Genomic DNA, 16,280 nt, shown 5'->3' with positions numbered 1-16,280 from the left:
GATCCTGGCAGAAGTGAAAGAATTGAAAAATGGCAGGGAGGATGGGACATGAAAACGAGAAGCTTGCAGAACTGGGTGATCATATATATGGATAAGAACAGGAAGTGGCGTGTTTAGAGACATCGTCCTGCTCCTGAAATTCAGATACTTTAATGCAACAGTGTCGCTGCACCATTATGTTGTAGTCCATAAATTATGAGTGTGTTTTAGAAACAATGCTGCAGATAAACTATTATTTTAGTATTCTGCAGGTATTAATGTTTGTTCTTTTTTCCTCATGCTTTTCCAGAGTGCTGTAGAAACTGTAGAGTGACATCAGGTTTGGTTCAAACAATCTTTATTATACATACTAAAGTCATAAAAACAGTTATTGATCATTCACATACAGTGTTATTGTACATGATGGTCACAGTTATGTCTTTTTGTGTTTATGCTGTAAAGACATTTATTACATAAAAGGTTTATTGAAATCAATTTTCCAAAGACAGAACAGAAAGAGTTATTTTTAGTGAGTCTGTTTCTGTTTATGGATTTTATTGAATGTATTTCAAGGGCAGAGCCAAGCATTTTCTCATAGGAGAAGACCAAAAACAAAAGTTTAACACATGAAAGAGAACCTAAAAACTACGAAACACAAACGATTATTTACTACAAATAATACAAAGACAAAGTAATGAGTTTGCCACACAGAGCAGATTTGAAAAGTTGCAAAGGTCATTCCCATCGTTTACGGCACCAACATTTTTCAAAGTTATAGTGACACTGAATTCAATTTTTCAGCGATAAAATGTTCGTTCAAATCTGAGCTCATGTAGTTTCAGCACTTGCGTAACAGCATGCGCTGGATTAATGCGTCACATTTACAGCCAAGAATTGTGCTTCCGATGATACATCATGTTACACTGATGCTTTTTCACAAATACATCACTGCTTCCTGTAGTTGCTCTCACAGTTTGCATTTAGACATTCAAACAGACCCCAGCTGCAACTCCCAGCTCACTGCTGGCTGCTCCTCCCCAACCCCGTGTGTACATCAATGCGCTGAGTATATATCGTGAAATGCCGACAACAAAATGTTTTTAGATGCCACAGCAAAACCTGAGGAGCTAGATCTTCCGTAGTAGTGTAAAATAATTTATACAAAGGTCACCCAGGATGTTCAGGTTGATCACAGTCACATTTTTACAGCATTAAGTTATAAAACGACTTTGTTTTTTTAATCACAAACATATTTCTAGTAAAGATGTGAAACCGCAGTTTTAAGCTGTCCTGATAAAGAAAGGTAGCTGTTATAAAACTGATGCTGTGTTGAACATCTACTGACACTTTTTCCACTTGTCTTAAATTTACATATCACACGGAGGAATCAGCCTCTTGTTTTGTGTCTGGGGAAACCCAGCTGTGATCTGACAGCCGAGTGAACTACATGAGCACAAATGTGACAAAAAAAGAAGAAGAAAGAACCAGCTCGATATGCGGGGTTGAGGTTCAGTCTGTCTCCTGGAGCTGATGTGTAATCTGCTCAGACTCGTTTCATGTCGTGTTTCAGGTCATTTAAGGCCTAACTGCTAGCTGCTCCTCCCCAACCCCATCTCATCAACATCTGTGGTGTAACGTGGTTAGGAAACCTCTGGAGGACAGATGGCATTCATCAAATCCACTAAAAACCCTTCAACACTATAAATAGAAGGAAAACATTATAGGCTCCTTGCTCTCATTAGTCCCCGTATCATGTGAGGTTTAGAGTTGATCTTTTTAAAATAAAAGCAGATGACTGCTGCCTTAGGGGTCATTTTGGGTAAATGTAATTATTTAGGTTGTAAGACAATCCGTATTCTGCAAAAGCGCCTTGACACTAAGGATCAAAAGGTGTTGTGCACTGTTTCAGTCAGAGCTTTGAGTCAAAGTGCTGCGACACATGTGCAGCCGAGTTCCCGTTCAAGCCCTGGCTCGTGGTGAGGGTGGAGCCTTAACACTGCCTCCCGGAGCTGTCCATCAAGTTGTTGGTGGGCGTGTCCTGTGAGCTGGCGTGCGCTGCAGATGACAGGACGTCCTCAAAGCTGCCCCCACTCCCAGTGCTGCCAACCTTTGTCTGGGACAAGAAACAAGGGCACAAAAGTGTCACTGAAGCTGTCATTCTTGCTCTGTGGTGCTGCAGAGTCGACTCAAGGTGGCAGACTTTTACAAAGAGTGAAGCTGTCGGGCATTTGCAGGGCGTGTACATGGAGACAGGAGTCATTTCACCAGCTTTGGTTCCAACTTTGATGACCACCACAGCAGACTTCAAATCAAATAATCAAAATGTCACTAGTACAGATATTCAGCTTTGATTCAAGGAGTTTTACTAAAAAATGCCATTAACTGTTTAAGAATTTACATTTTCAGAGGCTCATTAAGTAACTGGATAAACTAACATAAATTTAAATAACCTGTGAACATCACCACATCCTGCATAACTTTGAGATGCTCTGCTGGGCCTTTACTGCTGTTTGTGCATCTCTCTGACTTCAGTTTTGTGTTTCTTGACTAAAAAGCTGCTCTGCTGGGTTGAGATCAAAGAGCATCCAGTTTCTTTGCCTTTTTGATTAGGTGTAACCAGTGGTTTGCACCTTATTGAAAACCTTTATTTCCATTCATGAAGACATCTTTTTAATGAACACCTTGACAATGGCACACCTGCTCTCCTCTTTGACAGTTGTTAAATGTTGTGAAGTCAGGGAATCACTTGAGTGGTTTCCTGTGGTGTTTCAGGCCTTTCGGTGTTGCTGTCAGTGCATTCATTCTTTTTACGACTGCACTGGACGGTTGATTTGGCTACTCTTCACGTTTCTGCTCTTTCTTTAATGGATTTGGGGGGGGTGTTTGTTCGTGAGAGAGGCCTGTAGATGGCCTCTCTCACTTGTACTGACATGTCTTTGGGCCTCATATCTAAAATTATAGTGAAAAGCTATGAAATACAAATTCAAAACTTTGAAACTTCAGATATTGTGTCTGCTTTGTTTGTCATTAAATAACGAGGGAACACAAGTCACCTGATTACAGAACCGCTTGTCAATGAATTTTCCAGTTACTTTTGAGCCACTGTTTGTAATTCATGAACCGTTAATGCAGCTGTTTTGTAAAGCCTCATGAATTAAAGCTGAAAGTCTGCACTTTAATCACAGCTTGATTGTTTGATTTAAAATCCTCTGTGATTGTGTAAAGCGGGAAAACTACAAAAATTGCATCTTAGGCCAAGAAATCATGTACCAAACTGATCATTTACATCACATTTAAAGCATCCATACATGAATGAGTGAAAATGTTGTGCTTTTAGTCAATTTGAAAACCAAAACTCTTAATATAAACCTCTCTGGTGATCTAGTCGGGTAAAAACAGGGTCAGATTCACAGCTTACTAACCCATGAATGTTGCTTCCTAGTACACTCCTCTGGACTCTTAGGACTTGTTTTGGTATCACTATAAATGTCAATAATCAGTGGGTTCCCTGTCAGAGTGTAGGCTCATAATTACACACTAATTATAGTACTTCGTTTTGTGCGTCAGTACTTAGAAGCAGCAACCTGACCAGTTTCTTTATGCGCAGCGTTCACATGAAATAGTTTTTAGTTTATCTTGAAAAACATTCAAAAGTGCCTTTAAATGCCTCGGATTAAGTGAGACTACTTTAAACTACTTTTCACATGTTATCACTTTATAATGCTAAATCTCTCTCTCACACACACATGGTTTACCTTGATAGTGGAAACTGTATTCTCAACTTTCTCTTCAAAAGACCTGAAGCTGGGAGAGTTTCTGTGAAAAGGGGGGAAACATTATTAAAAAATAAAACCACATTTTGCTGTCTTATCACATGAGCACACAATTATTTGTCAAATCCTCTTCTTAAATAGATGAAGCGACTTTTGGCAGCTCCCTTATTCAAAAAGGGGTCGCCACAGCGCATGTTTGATTTGGGAAATATTCTGAAATAACACAATGGGGGGTTTGGTACTACAAAATAAAAAAAGTCAAAATGACCTGAAGAAGTGAGCATGTGGGAAAAAAAACACACCAGGTATTTTTCCAGGTGTGTCAGGGTCAGAGTGCCCTTACCTAAATACAAATCAGAGCGAGTGTCGCATTAACTCTTAAAGACTGTACAGGATTATTTTGTGTGAATACACAAAAACCTCAAATCTGAAATGATCATCTCACATATAAACCTCTCTCTCTCTCACACACACAAACACACACACACATAGACACACACAAAAGCACAGAGTGGTTACCTCATGGCGGGCATGCTCATAGAGTGTCTGATAGAGTAACTGTCCCCGGAGAGCGTGGTGAGAGAAGAGTTAACGATTAACACAGGTTACACACACTCACCAAACCAGAAACAAAGCCAAGAGTCAGAGCAGTGCTTAGCTGTTCTGTTCTGATGCTGTGCATGTGCAGAGTGTGACAGAGGATTACGTACAGGAAAGCAGTTACATTTCAAAAGATATGCAAGCAGTGAATTAGCAGCAGCCACTCCAGAGTTTCTCTTGTATTTTCATTAATCTCTCTTCAATAGATTTATTCAATAAAACTATTAATTTAAAAGTGAAAAATCCAATGTGGTTCTAAATTTGTTTGTTATTAGCTTAGCTTTAGCACTCTCTGCACACAGGGAAGTGCAGCCGCTCATGTGACTCAGGAAGATAGTTTCTCTCCCTGAAAACAAAACCAATGATGTGATTCTGGGCTCAGACCAGCAGCTGACTGAGTCCATACTGTGCTGTCCAGTTAGTGCTATCAGCTGATCTGACTGAGATCTACTCACTGCACCAGACTTCTTACTGTGATATAATCTACTGTGCGGCTCCTTACCCTATGGAGTTGGATCTTAGGAAGCATGAAAAAAGACGGAAAAACATTTTAGGATACTTGGACGAGCCGATGTCAGCATTAGAGTCACACTCTGTCAAATTCACTTTACCGAACATTAATATCATCAATACAAAACTATTTAACTACAAAAGGCAAACTGCCACTACTACACTTATTTTAGGTAACACAAGTAACCAACTCTTTGAAACTCGACTCTTAAAACATGTGTAAACAATCTGTGTTAGAAGAAGAAAACAGAAGAAGAACAAGGGAAACAGTGTCACAGTGACTGGAAACCCAGCTGTGGGACTCAGACAAACAACAGTGTAAATCATCTTTGTAACAGTTTGTTTTCTATTAATCTACCTGTAACGTGATTTTTTCTAGGTTGTGGGCTGCTTTTCTTGGCGTCATTGGTCAGTGTTAATTGCACAGCATTAACACATGTTATACCAGACAGGCAGCTCCTATTCATATTTGCATGAACATTTTGTGGCACATCCAGTATTTATAGTTCATTTCTAAATGTGCAAGTTAAACCTTTCAACATTTTTTTGTTGATCATAAAATAACAATTATGTAATAGTGACAGACAGACAGACAGATAGATAGATCAATAGATTTCCACAGCAAAAATATTCAAATAAGTTCATGCCCACACAAACCAAACCTGTGTAAAGTGTGAGAACATACCTCCGTGGGAACAGTAACTCTAGACCAAACATGCTGGAATATAAGATAATAAGTTGTTGCTTATCTGCAATTGATATCCTCAAAAAAGGATACATTAAATTACACAGGGAAGTACTGAAAGTATAGTATAATTTTAATTGTATAATTAGAATAGTATAATAAGTATATAAGTATAGTATTGGTATAGAATAATTAAGTGTAATTGTGCTTCCACTTGAAGCCAAAGAAAGCCAAACTGTCTGCAGAAAAGACTTCTGATTGATTCACCACTATTACATTATTAATATGAACTATTATTATTATGAAGTACTAGCAACATGGGCCTGATGACATATTGTGGTGTCCTCACTGAGCTTTTGGTTCCTAACCTTCAAAAGCTTTTTTTGTGCTTTCACCTGCACATCCTGGAAATACTTAGTGCATCACCAATGCACTGTCACGCAGTCAGCTGTGCACACTTAACACAGGGACACATGCTTTCCTGCAAAACACCCCAACATTGTGTGTGTGTGTGTATCCGTCTCTCAAACAGAGCAATGCAGACTGTCAGCTCAACAACAAGAGAGAGAAAGTGACCGAGGGAGACAGCCGCTGCTTCGAGCCCTTTGACTCAGAAAGCAGCTTAGTGCTTCTTACATAATCTGATGCTGCCTTGAACCGTTTAGACCAAGAGTCAAAACTCTGCTGTCTGAGACACAGAGATGGGTAGCACAGATAGAACGTGTCACTGAGCTGGGTAAAAGTGGAGGCGCACGCGGGGCAGATGGGTTAAACAGGAATGCCTGTGTTAGTTACACTGATGAGCTGATAATGGAGCTTTAAGATGAGCAAGTGGCTGCAACGAGCACGTTTAAATGGTATCTTTTGTGAGCTACAAGCACACATGCAACAACATTTAAAGACTGAATGGCACGCGAGTGAAAAAGTTCAAAGACTAAAGCAATTAATGGGATCAATCCCCGTGTTTAGACAAAGGAAGCCGGGTTTAATACAAGATGCTCTTGACCTGTCATCAGAACTACTAGCACAGCTTTTATGAAGATAAAATCCACCTTTAGACAAACAATGACTGAAAACCTTCACAAACAAGGGCTTTGATTCATTAGCACATATTCCTCTGCAGAAGGACGACATTTTTAATACACTATTTGGCCAACATGCTTCACTGAAGAGGCAAAATGACTTTAGACATTTGAAACAGTTTATCTAATCTATGTTTAAAACCGTTTGCAGATCGGGTGTCACAGAAGGCAACGCCATGTGTCCACAGAACAACCAAATTTATTGGGTGACTGTGCCCACACGGTTTGCATACAACTACTGTTACTGTTAAAGCTGTTTGGCAAATGTGAAGCAGGAAATTCAAGTCTGTTCAGTGAACATGTGACCATCAGTCTGTACCTCATATCTCCAATCTTCCTGGTGATGGTGCTGCCGAGCGTGCTGAAGGCTGCCGAGGTTCTCTGTCCCGCTGTGGAAAGTGTCTCTGATGTCTTCTTGTAGCTGCCAAAAACCCCCAAAACAAAACACACAAAGGTGCATGCAGTGAAAGATAAAGACGCATACACAACACAGGCTTATGCGGAGAAAAAAGCATGAGCACGCTGTAATTAAAACTTGCACTACTGAGTTTTTACAGGAGCAAATGGAATAAGTCACAGTGCATGTTGGGTGATTCTTTTAGCTGATCATCCATGTGTGCAATCATTTTTACAAAGCATCACCTCAATCACTGGCAATAAAAATCACCATCTAGCTTATTTTGAAATCATTTATTAGCGTTTTAATAATCACTGACAATGATGTGGTTTCACTTTTAACAGTCAAGCCTAAAAAACACTATTATAAATTATCTGCTTCACATTTGGTAAGTAAAAAAGTGAACACATCACTTTAAGGCCCTACTTTGCTTTTTTGGATTGTAGAAATTTGACATGAATTTATGTTGGGCCTGTTTTCATCCGGATCATCTATCACAGCTTCTCGCATGTCTGTGTTGCCCAGTTTCTCTAAGACCACACATTGCTGTGGTCACCCTGGTTCATTATAGATGAGGATGGAGTCTGTGTGTGTAAGGTGATCTTCGGGGTAAAGTGTAACTGGATAAGAAAGCCGGCCTTCAGAGACTATCCTCTTGCTCTTCTTCGTCTCTTGTTGTCTGGATAAAAGCTCAGTGCTGACCATCTGATCAGGAAATTTGATTGTTTCTCTGCAGACAGAGAGACTAAAAGATCTTACAGAAACAACATTTTGGAGATGAGATGATGGCTCTGTAGCTTAGTATTCCCATCAAGAGACTTACCAAGTACCTTTGGAGCTAACTATTATCACCTGGTCTTGTACAGATAAATGAAAAATTAAAAGGAAAACCCAACACAATAGTAGTTGGGTTCTTAGTAAGGTGTTAGGTTAACACATGCTGCCAGAACAGCTTCAATGTATCCTAGCATGTCTCTGAAGCTCTAGTGGAGGGATAAAAATCATTCTTATAGAAGACACTCCCGATCATAGTGATAAGGAACGCAGTGTAACAAGCACTGGATTCACATGAGATGTGGTGACTGGGCACATGATTCACTACTTTTCATTTTCTCCAACCATCTGGATGTCATCTTTGAAAAAACCCCACTCCTTTTGAGATAGAAATGTAGGATCACTGGGTAAATTTGATCACTTTGCACTTAACTGCAGCGACCCTCCCCTCTAAACTATCATCTGTTTGTCCATCCATTAACTATCCCTGTTTGTCCAACAGCTGAAGCCTGAGTCGATTGCCGTGCCATGCATGCAGAGCATTACAGAACCACCAGATCTTCTTATTATGGAGGTCGAGGCTTTCTGTTTTCCTTTTAATTTGTCACCCTCTGAAATTTTTGGAAAGAACAGAAAACCAACACATTTCCCAAAACTCCAAACTATTCCTATGAATCTTTAAATAAGAGTAAGTCCTGCAGATCTGCATGAACATCAAAGCCCCGGTAAAATCAAACCTTAAACCTGCAGGGCTGCACGTTTTGTACCATTTCATTCACTATTAGTTTGGTAGATAGCTGTACACTTTTTAAAGCAGACAGTTTGAAATCAATATTTCTTTAAGGGAATTTTTTTTTTACAATTACACCGACAGCTTCTCTTTTAAAAAAAGAGAAGTACACAAACAATAAATGTTTCCTGTTACAGGTAGGGAAGTGACATTTACAAGAAAATCGTAGTACAGTACAATGACTTCCAGCTGCTAAAGGGAACATGTGCTACTAATTGTGCACTGAGGACAACCATAGCCTTCAGCACTGGGTGATATGTTTTGATCAGGTTTATGGTGTCTGTTACAGTGAGCACAACAAAGATAACAAATCACACACATGCTGTGCAGCCAGGAGCAGAACATTATGTTTTTTTTAATTAGCTTTTTGATATCTGGCACTCGTTTTGGATAGTCGATGCTGGCTGTTAAGAAGAGAGAAACCTGCTCTTTGTGTGATTACTTTGAGTGTGTCCTATGAAGGGCATCAGTGTTTACAGCCAACATGAAAGCCATTCTGCCGTGTACACTTCGAAACACACACCTTATTAAGCATACAAATTCTTTCTTTGTTTCCTAGTTGTGTGATGTAGCCTCTCTCTCACACACACACACACACACACACACACACACACACACACACTGTAACTTACGCTACTGAGCTCTGCATGTCGTGCCAGCCTCTGCTGAAGTTGGTTTTGAGCTCGCTCAGAGGACTGATGCCCAGTTTCTGTTTGAGCTCTGCATGCTGCTTCTCTTTGGAAGACAAAACCTGCCTCAGTGTGCCGATCTCCTCTTCCAGCTGGACATCACAGAAAGACAAAGAGCTTCTAAAGTGACTTCATAGACCGAGATAAAAAAGTCATCATTCTAATGCTAAAGATCCATTTGTGTTCTTGTGTGTGTGTGTGTGTGTGTGTGTGTGTGTGTGTGTGTGTGTGTGTGTGTGTGTGTGTGTGTGTGTGTGTGTGTGTGTGTGTGTGTTTACTTTAGCTAACTCTTGCTGAATCTCCTCCCTCTCTTCCTCTGTCATGGAGGCGCTCAGGTTGACCTCTGACACCAAGTCTTCATCAGCCTCTCTCAGTGGCTCCGAGTCCAGAAAACCTGTGTGAAACACACACAAAGGCACCATAAATGCACTTTAGTGTGTCCATGTGTGACCTTAAAACTGTCGACACCCTAATGACAGGGTGTGAATTCAACATTTCAAGGTGATACTTATGCTTAAAATCTGGTCCCTGAGCACCAGGAAATCTGTACTTGGTGCAGATTTATTTCCTGGTTTTGTTCCTTGTTTTGTTGCCATCGTGTATTTTTAAAACAAGCCATGTCAGAGACACTCTGGCATCCATGCCTCATTCTACCTTTTTCTGCTTTTATTGTTTTCTCTGACTCTGCTTTTTCCACGTTTTCTGTGTCTGTCTCCATCTCTGATCGTGTCTCTGACAGTTATGTAATCTGCGGCTGCAGCCTGTAGCGCTCTAATCTGGCTTAACTGATGTGGATTATCGTGCTTAAACTCTGCTGACCAACACCACAGGTAAACACAAACACTAACGCACACTCAAACAAGATGGGTTGAGATTTCGGGGAGGAGAGCGAATTTTAAGTTGCAGTGATTGATTTTTAGTTTTGTAGCAAATGAAAAACATGCGCATGGGGAAAAGCGTTGAATCGAGATTAAAGACATTATGTAAAACCTCCGCTTGTTTACAACAGCAGCATCGCAGCCGTCTGCCCAACTTAGGAGCTAAAAGAAATGAAATATGATTAGACAGGACAGGTTTATATGATAAACATTTTTCTGTCAGATTCTGCCTCCAACAGAAATATTTAGTGATTTCCTGTGAACAGCACGACGCTGACAGAACACACACATACTTCAGATGCAGAACTTGAATGAAACAACTACAGTAAATGACACTTTCTGATTAGCAATGTTTATTTACTTTTTGATTCTATTGAAATAATAGTTGCACAGAGGTGCAAAGACCCAAAATAAAGCAGGAGCTAAAGGTGAACTCGTTTAGACTATTTTAGTATGATCCGTCTCATACTGTTGCACCATTTCCTTTTATGATATTTGTAAAGGGCTTAACAGCAGCACACAGTACCAGGAAACAGCAGGAGGGCAGTGTACACACAACACAAGAAAGGTAAATACACGCAAGCCGTGTGTCAATGAGCACTTAAAGTTATCCCTTTAAATGCTGACTCAGACGCCATTTCGACAGGATGGAAGTAAAACGTTTTCACGTACCTGCGGTGAGGTGTCCTCTCTCTTGATGTGGCCGCATTATAAGACAGGTGAGGGGACAGTGAGGTTAGTAAAGACTAATGTACTGCACTGTGCCACCACTCTCCACTGACTGTAGTGGCTACTTTAACATATCAGCAGTTCAGTTCTTTGAAAACTAAGGTTAAAGGGGACACAGCAGCAGCTCATGCAGCAAACTCACACACAAAAACAGCGTACAACACGAAACTCAAGCACAGCTTCCAGCAGTTCAGTCCATTGCAGCTCTTTCTATAGTAAAGAGGTTTTTCTGCTAACATTACACAGCAGGAGGACAATGAGATTTGAAACCCCTGCGGTTTCAATAAAGCTTTTCATGTCTGTCTTAAGTGCACTCAGAAAGCAGTGTCCCTGTTTACACAGCCAGGAGAAGACCTTAAATAGCCAGGCAGAGCCCTGGTTTAGATATTTTCTACCAGAGTTGGTAAAGCTTGGGAAACAAAACACTACACAACACACCATCTCTGCTGAAGTTAGTCTGCAAGGTTCAGATTATCTTTTCTTTTCAAAGTGCTTTTGATTATAAAGGTAAAAACTTTTTGGCTAACCTTGATTTCCTTTTAGCTAATTTTTTTAAGACATAGGCTATGTCTGTCTGTCCAAAACCTTTGAGGTCCACCAAAATATTGCTTTAGCTAAGAAAAACCCTGCTTAAGAGTAGTTATAAGGCATCTTATGCCTTTATTTGACAGTGAAATATAGGTAAGAGTGAAAGGGGAATAACCTGCAGAAAAGTTAATGTTCATTGGGTAAAATCAAACAGACAGATATTGAAAACAGGATTCAGTGTAAGATCAGGTACTGACAACCTCAATTTCCCACGTCTTCAAACAGGTCTAGAGACCAGTTGGGGATCCTCTAACAAACAGTGGTTGCAAGGGAAAATGTGTATTCTCTGACTGGCTGGCAAGTGGTTGCTGGCAGTCGCTAGCAAGAAACAGGTTGCAAAGAAACGGTGCTGCTGCAGTAGAAGGGATGATTGGTCGCCTTCAAAGTAAAAGTTTTGCGATAATACACAGCATTTGATTTCTCTATGTCCAATTGCTGTCAACTTTTTCAATTTTGCTGAAGCTCGGTGGTTTGTTAGCAAGTGTTTGAAGGCAGGTCTGCGTCTTCCATGCAAACTACAATGCTAGCGACAAAAGCAATCAGAAGCAAGTTTTAGCTGTGGGACGTTCTCTGCGACTGACTTCACCTGGCAGCAGCAACCAGTTCAGAAATACACATTTCTACAACAAAAAGACCTTTTGCTTGAACACTTAACATATTGTAGACTCTTGGTAACAGAAAGAAAATACATTAAAAAAAATTTGCAGGAAGTTTGATTTATTAAATTTATCTGATTGGTTAATTGTTTGATTACATTTTCCTTGTTGCTGTTGTTAGGCTGAGTGTGGTCTATATCTGAGACTAAATGAAAACTGTATTGAATACAGTGGGTTCTGTGTGTTTGCTTTTCAATTATAACCGCTAGGGATATATCCCATGTGAAATTCTAGATGGATATTATGTTAACGTGACACAAGTGATAAACAACAGTCACTGCCACCTCTGAATGCAATCTCATTTGAGGACACCTTTTAATGGCTTTGTTACAGATCAGATTGCCTGATGCTTTCATGTTGCTTGTGCCAACAGAAGCCCTAGGGGTAGCTGTAGGTTTAAATGTTCAGCTAAAGTGAACGACTGATCTAATCTACAGGCTCTATATCTACATCCCTTGTCACCTGTGCTGTCCAGCTGCATATTCCAAGCGGTGGACATGGCCCAGGTGTCAGACACTGATGTGTGACCCCACCGGCTGTCCCCTGAGGGTGAGGTTTTACCCCATTCTGTCAGGTTTTCCCCATTTTGGACGACGGAGGCCAAACCTTCCCCATATGAGCTTCTCCTAAGGGACTCCTCATCAGAGGGGTAAAACTTACCCTGATTCAAACCTGAGCAAAGTCACAGTTTAAAACATGTTCAGTACCTGAGGAAAACACAATTTTTATAATATTTTAGCTTAAGGAAGGGGGAAAAGGCAAAAGCGGGAAAGCTCACAGGCTGTGAAACTGCCTGTAAGCATATAGGAAGTTCCTGCAGACAGAACAGAGTGCTTACTGGTTTAAGGGAAACACAGGAATGTGAGTAATTTCATACAGTCAGCAACATCTCATATAACTGCTTTTTTTTTGCCAGTGCTTTTACGTATACAGTATATCCCTCAAATGGTTTGCACTGTAACAGAAATGCATTTTCTTCCAAAACGGATGAAAGACGTTGAAACTTCACCCAGCAGACACAATGTTAGCATTTACAAGGTTTCATAAAACCTATGAGGGCTTTTTAAAGGAGACAGCTGCATGTGGTGGAAGAAAACACAGTTGGTGAGAGCTGAGAGTGTGAAATGAAACGGTAACAAAGTGTACTGCGATACTGAAACAATCCACCGAAGATGTTAAAATGCACTGCAGAACTGAGGTGGACCACAATTTTCTGTGGCTATGAGCAAAAACCTGTCATATTACACGTAGCATATATTTTTCTGTTCTATTGCAGAAACATTTCTTGTGGTTTAAATGCATTCCCACATATACATTCATATTTCGGGTCTTTGAAAAGATAAATTATTTGTTATTTAACAGGTATCACGCACTCAAATCAGCCTGATCACTGCTGCTTTGGGTAAAGTTATATCAAATTCAATGGAAGGAATGACTTTCCCTCCAATTTAAGGAATAAAATTCCAGTCTTTTTGTCTTTTTACTTGTTGGTTTATTCACACAGACCAAACTCACTCATCTGACTGTTCGTTAAATCAACACTGAATCACAGTAGGGCAATAAGTGCTGCACTAATCCCTATAGATAGGCACTTTTAAACATTCTGCACTTTTACTGTACCGGCATCACAATCAGCGATGCTTCAGCATTGCTCAGAGCACCACCGCATGACATGGTTTTATGCTTTTTGTGATTCAGGGTGGATTTACAGGTTTCTTTTGTTTTACTGGGAGAGTTGAGTCTTACCCTGCTCTCCCTCGTGTATGGCTGAATCAACCCATTCCTCTCCGGGGCCCATGCTGCCCCAGTCCACCACTGATCCACTCAGAACACTAGAGTACATCTCTGCAGCGGAGCAAGGCAGCAGGGTGAGGGGACACAAGAAATCCGGTTATACATGCAAACATGGAGACTTGTTCTCCTCCCTGAGAGCTGTAGTTAGGCCCAGCTCAGTGCAGGAACAGGAAACCTGACTTTTGACCCTCTGTGGCACTGAAACGAACTTCTCCAAGCTCTTTAAACAGGATGTACCTCCTCATTATTTAGAGACCCAGACCAAGAAAAAATCAGTGCCACAGAGGGTTCACAACAGGATCTTGTATAACTTTGAAACAATCCAGAAAGAATATCTCAGGCTATTAGGCAATACAAGCTCCCTTCTTGCAGATGAAATCTCATTACACCACACTCCTGCACTACAGGAGGAAGTTGGCCAGGATAAGGCCAGTTTCACTTACAATATGTCCATCTGGTTCCACATTTTGACAATGAGGAAAAGCTGACTGGCAAAAACAGTTTTTCCAGGGAAGAAAAAAAAAAATCATGCACTTGGGTGGAAAAACACTGAGCAAACATTTTAATCTAAAAGCACATTTTATGGTAATAAAGAAGCGTAATTTCCTCAGAGGTGGGTCTTATACAGCAACATGTGTGATTTTAGCCACTCAAAGCAGGTAACAACAGACTGTGAGGGTCTTTTAGCACTAACACTGATTTATGTCATAGGGTGCTCAGTCAGAAGAAAATTGTCTCCTTCTTTACTGTCCATTCTGTGTGTCTCGTCCCTCCCCCTGCTTTTTTGTGGGGGTGAAATACCTTCGGTCACAAGATTACCATTCAGCCCAGCGGTCATGTGGCTATGCTAAATCAGAGGCTTGGGGATGGTCATACGGCTGAAAAAAAATTAATTAAAGCTGGCAAACAGTAGATACTGCACAAAACATATACAGCAGTTACCACTTTTTAAAAAAAATCCCTGTTCCTGACATCACAGCTGCTTGTACATGGGTAACCAAAAAGCCATCAGCTCACACATTGTAAGTATTGCTTTATAATCACAAATAAGTTGATTATAAAGTTCACATTCCCATATAAGAGTCTTTTTTCCACTCCCTCTCTGAGGCTTTCAGGCTTCCTGTTAGCTGTAAAAGGTACCTATTTAGAACCAGACTGCAAAGGAATGCAATTACCTACCTGAATAAGCAAGCCTTTATATCCCACTGACTGCACAAGCGAGCTACTGCAGCTTTCATTTTCACAATTCATTTGGTCTGAGCAGTCAGTCAAAGTTATTTATCTATAGCTTGGAATACGTCTTCTGAAAGGACTTCTGCAGCAGTGATTTTTCCTCCTGCAGCACCTGCAGCAGACCAAAGCGCAGAGGTGGTGGACAGGGGAAGGGTGCAGGGGGGCTAAGCCAATTCCTGAGGTGAATAGAAAGCATTCTGGCTTTGCAGAACTTCCACAAATAGCATGAAAGTCTGCACAGAGAGGGGGTAAACAGTAGCCAGCCCAGGATTTGGTCAGGAGTTTCCATGTCGTCTTACAGTGTGCGTGCGTGTGTGTGCCTGAAGCTTCTTAACTGTTGCACTGCTTTTTAAAAACGCAGCTCTCTCCACAAACAGTTTTTACACTGAAGGCGCCATGCAGCAACAGATGAAGCTGACATAAGCAGCAGCAGATGCTCCACTTTATACACTTTTTTCTCTTCTCCATTCCCACCCCGACGTCAAAACAGTGGCGCGTGCAACACTCAAGTTCAGCTCATTATCAGATCAACAGGAAACAAAGAGTAACGCTGCAGGCTTAGTTATCCCGGTCTGAGAGGTAAGAAACGGCACTCACTCACCTTGCTGCCTGGTTTCCATGAGCGACGCACAGGTGAGCTTCACAACAAATAATAATTTTATTTTTTTTTAAAGCGCTCTGAGTCACACAAGGCTCGGCCGCACGCGCAGCAGCACCGCTCCTCGGGTCAGTCCGTGTGTCAAGTTTTCTTGGATGTCACGCGCTGGGCCAGTTCCCGGGCGGAGCCTGCAGCGCGAGCCAATGAGCGCGCGCAGTTTTAATATTGTTAATTTGCTTCGTGCACAGGAAGCTGCGCTCGGTGGACACAACGAAGGTACCACAGCGATAAAAGTCCAGAAAATAAACGTGTTTGTTGAGGTGGAGAAATATTTTCATTTTCATTATTTTTTTAAAAATAAAACGTAACATAATAATACAAATAAAGAGATAAAAATAAGATAAATATTTAAATGTAACCATCTTGGATGTAGCGAGCTACTAGTACATATAAAGTAATGCATGTGCTACACTGCTGCACTGGCCTGTGCACTTATTATTTCACTCATGTCTAATTGTATCTTTT

At 40.8% G+C, this 16,280-nt stretch overlaps 1 protein-coding gene across 3 annotated transcripts; it reads right to left on the bottom strand.

The window, feature by feature from the left end:
• Positions 1-320: 320 nt before the first annotated feature.
• Positions 321-15,913, bottom strand: tpd52l1 (tpd52 like 1). Of its 3 annotated transcripts, XM_039598736.1 has the most exons (8): positions 10,830-13,041; positions 9,558-9,673; positions 9,223-9,371; positions 6,949-7,050; positions 4,855-4,869; positions 4,272-4,310; positions 3,735-3,795; positions 321-2,092 (listed from the first exon to the last, which is right to left on the bottom strand). In XM_039598736.1, exons 1-8 carry the CDS (start codon positions 10,864-10,866, stop codon positions 1,970-1,972), a joined length of 642 nt encoding a protein of 213 aa, XP_039454670.1. In that variant the 5' UTR covers positions 10,867-13,041; the 3' UTR covers positions 321-1,969. The 3 variants fall into 3 exon arrangements, with proteins under 3 accessions (XP_039454670.1, XP_031582025.1, XP_039454669.1); XM_031726165.2 differs by lacking the exons at positions 4,272-4,310; positions 4,855-4,869; positions 10,830-13,041 and adding an exon at positions 15,759-15,913; XM_039598735.1 differs by lacking the exons at positions 4,272-4,310; positions 4,855-4,869 and having other exon boundaries at positions 10,830-13,017.
• Positions 15,914-16,280: the final 367 nt, after the last annotated feature.

Source organism: Oreochromis aureus, linkage group 15 (assembly GCF_013358895.1).
Source record: "Oreochromis aureus strain Israel breed Guangdong linkage group 15, ZZ_aureus, whole genome shotgun sequence".
NCBI classification, from domain to species: Eukaryota; Metazoa; Chordata; class Actinopteri; order Cichliformes; family Cichlidae; genus Oreochromis; species Oreochromis aureus.
This window is presented reverse-complemented; position numbering and strand designations above follow the sequence as displayed.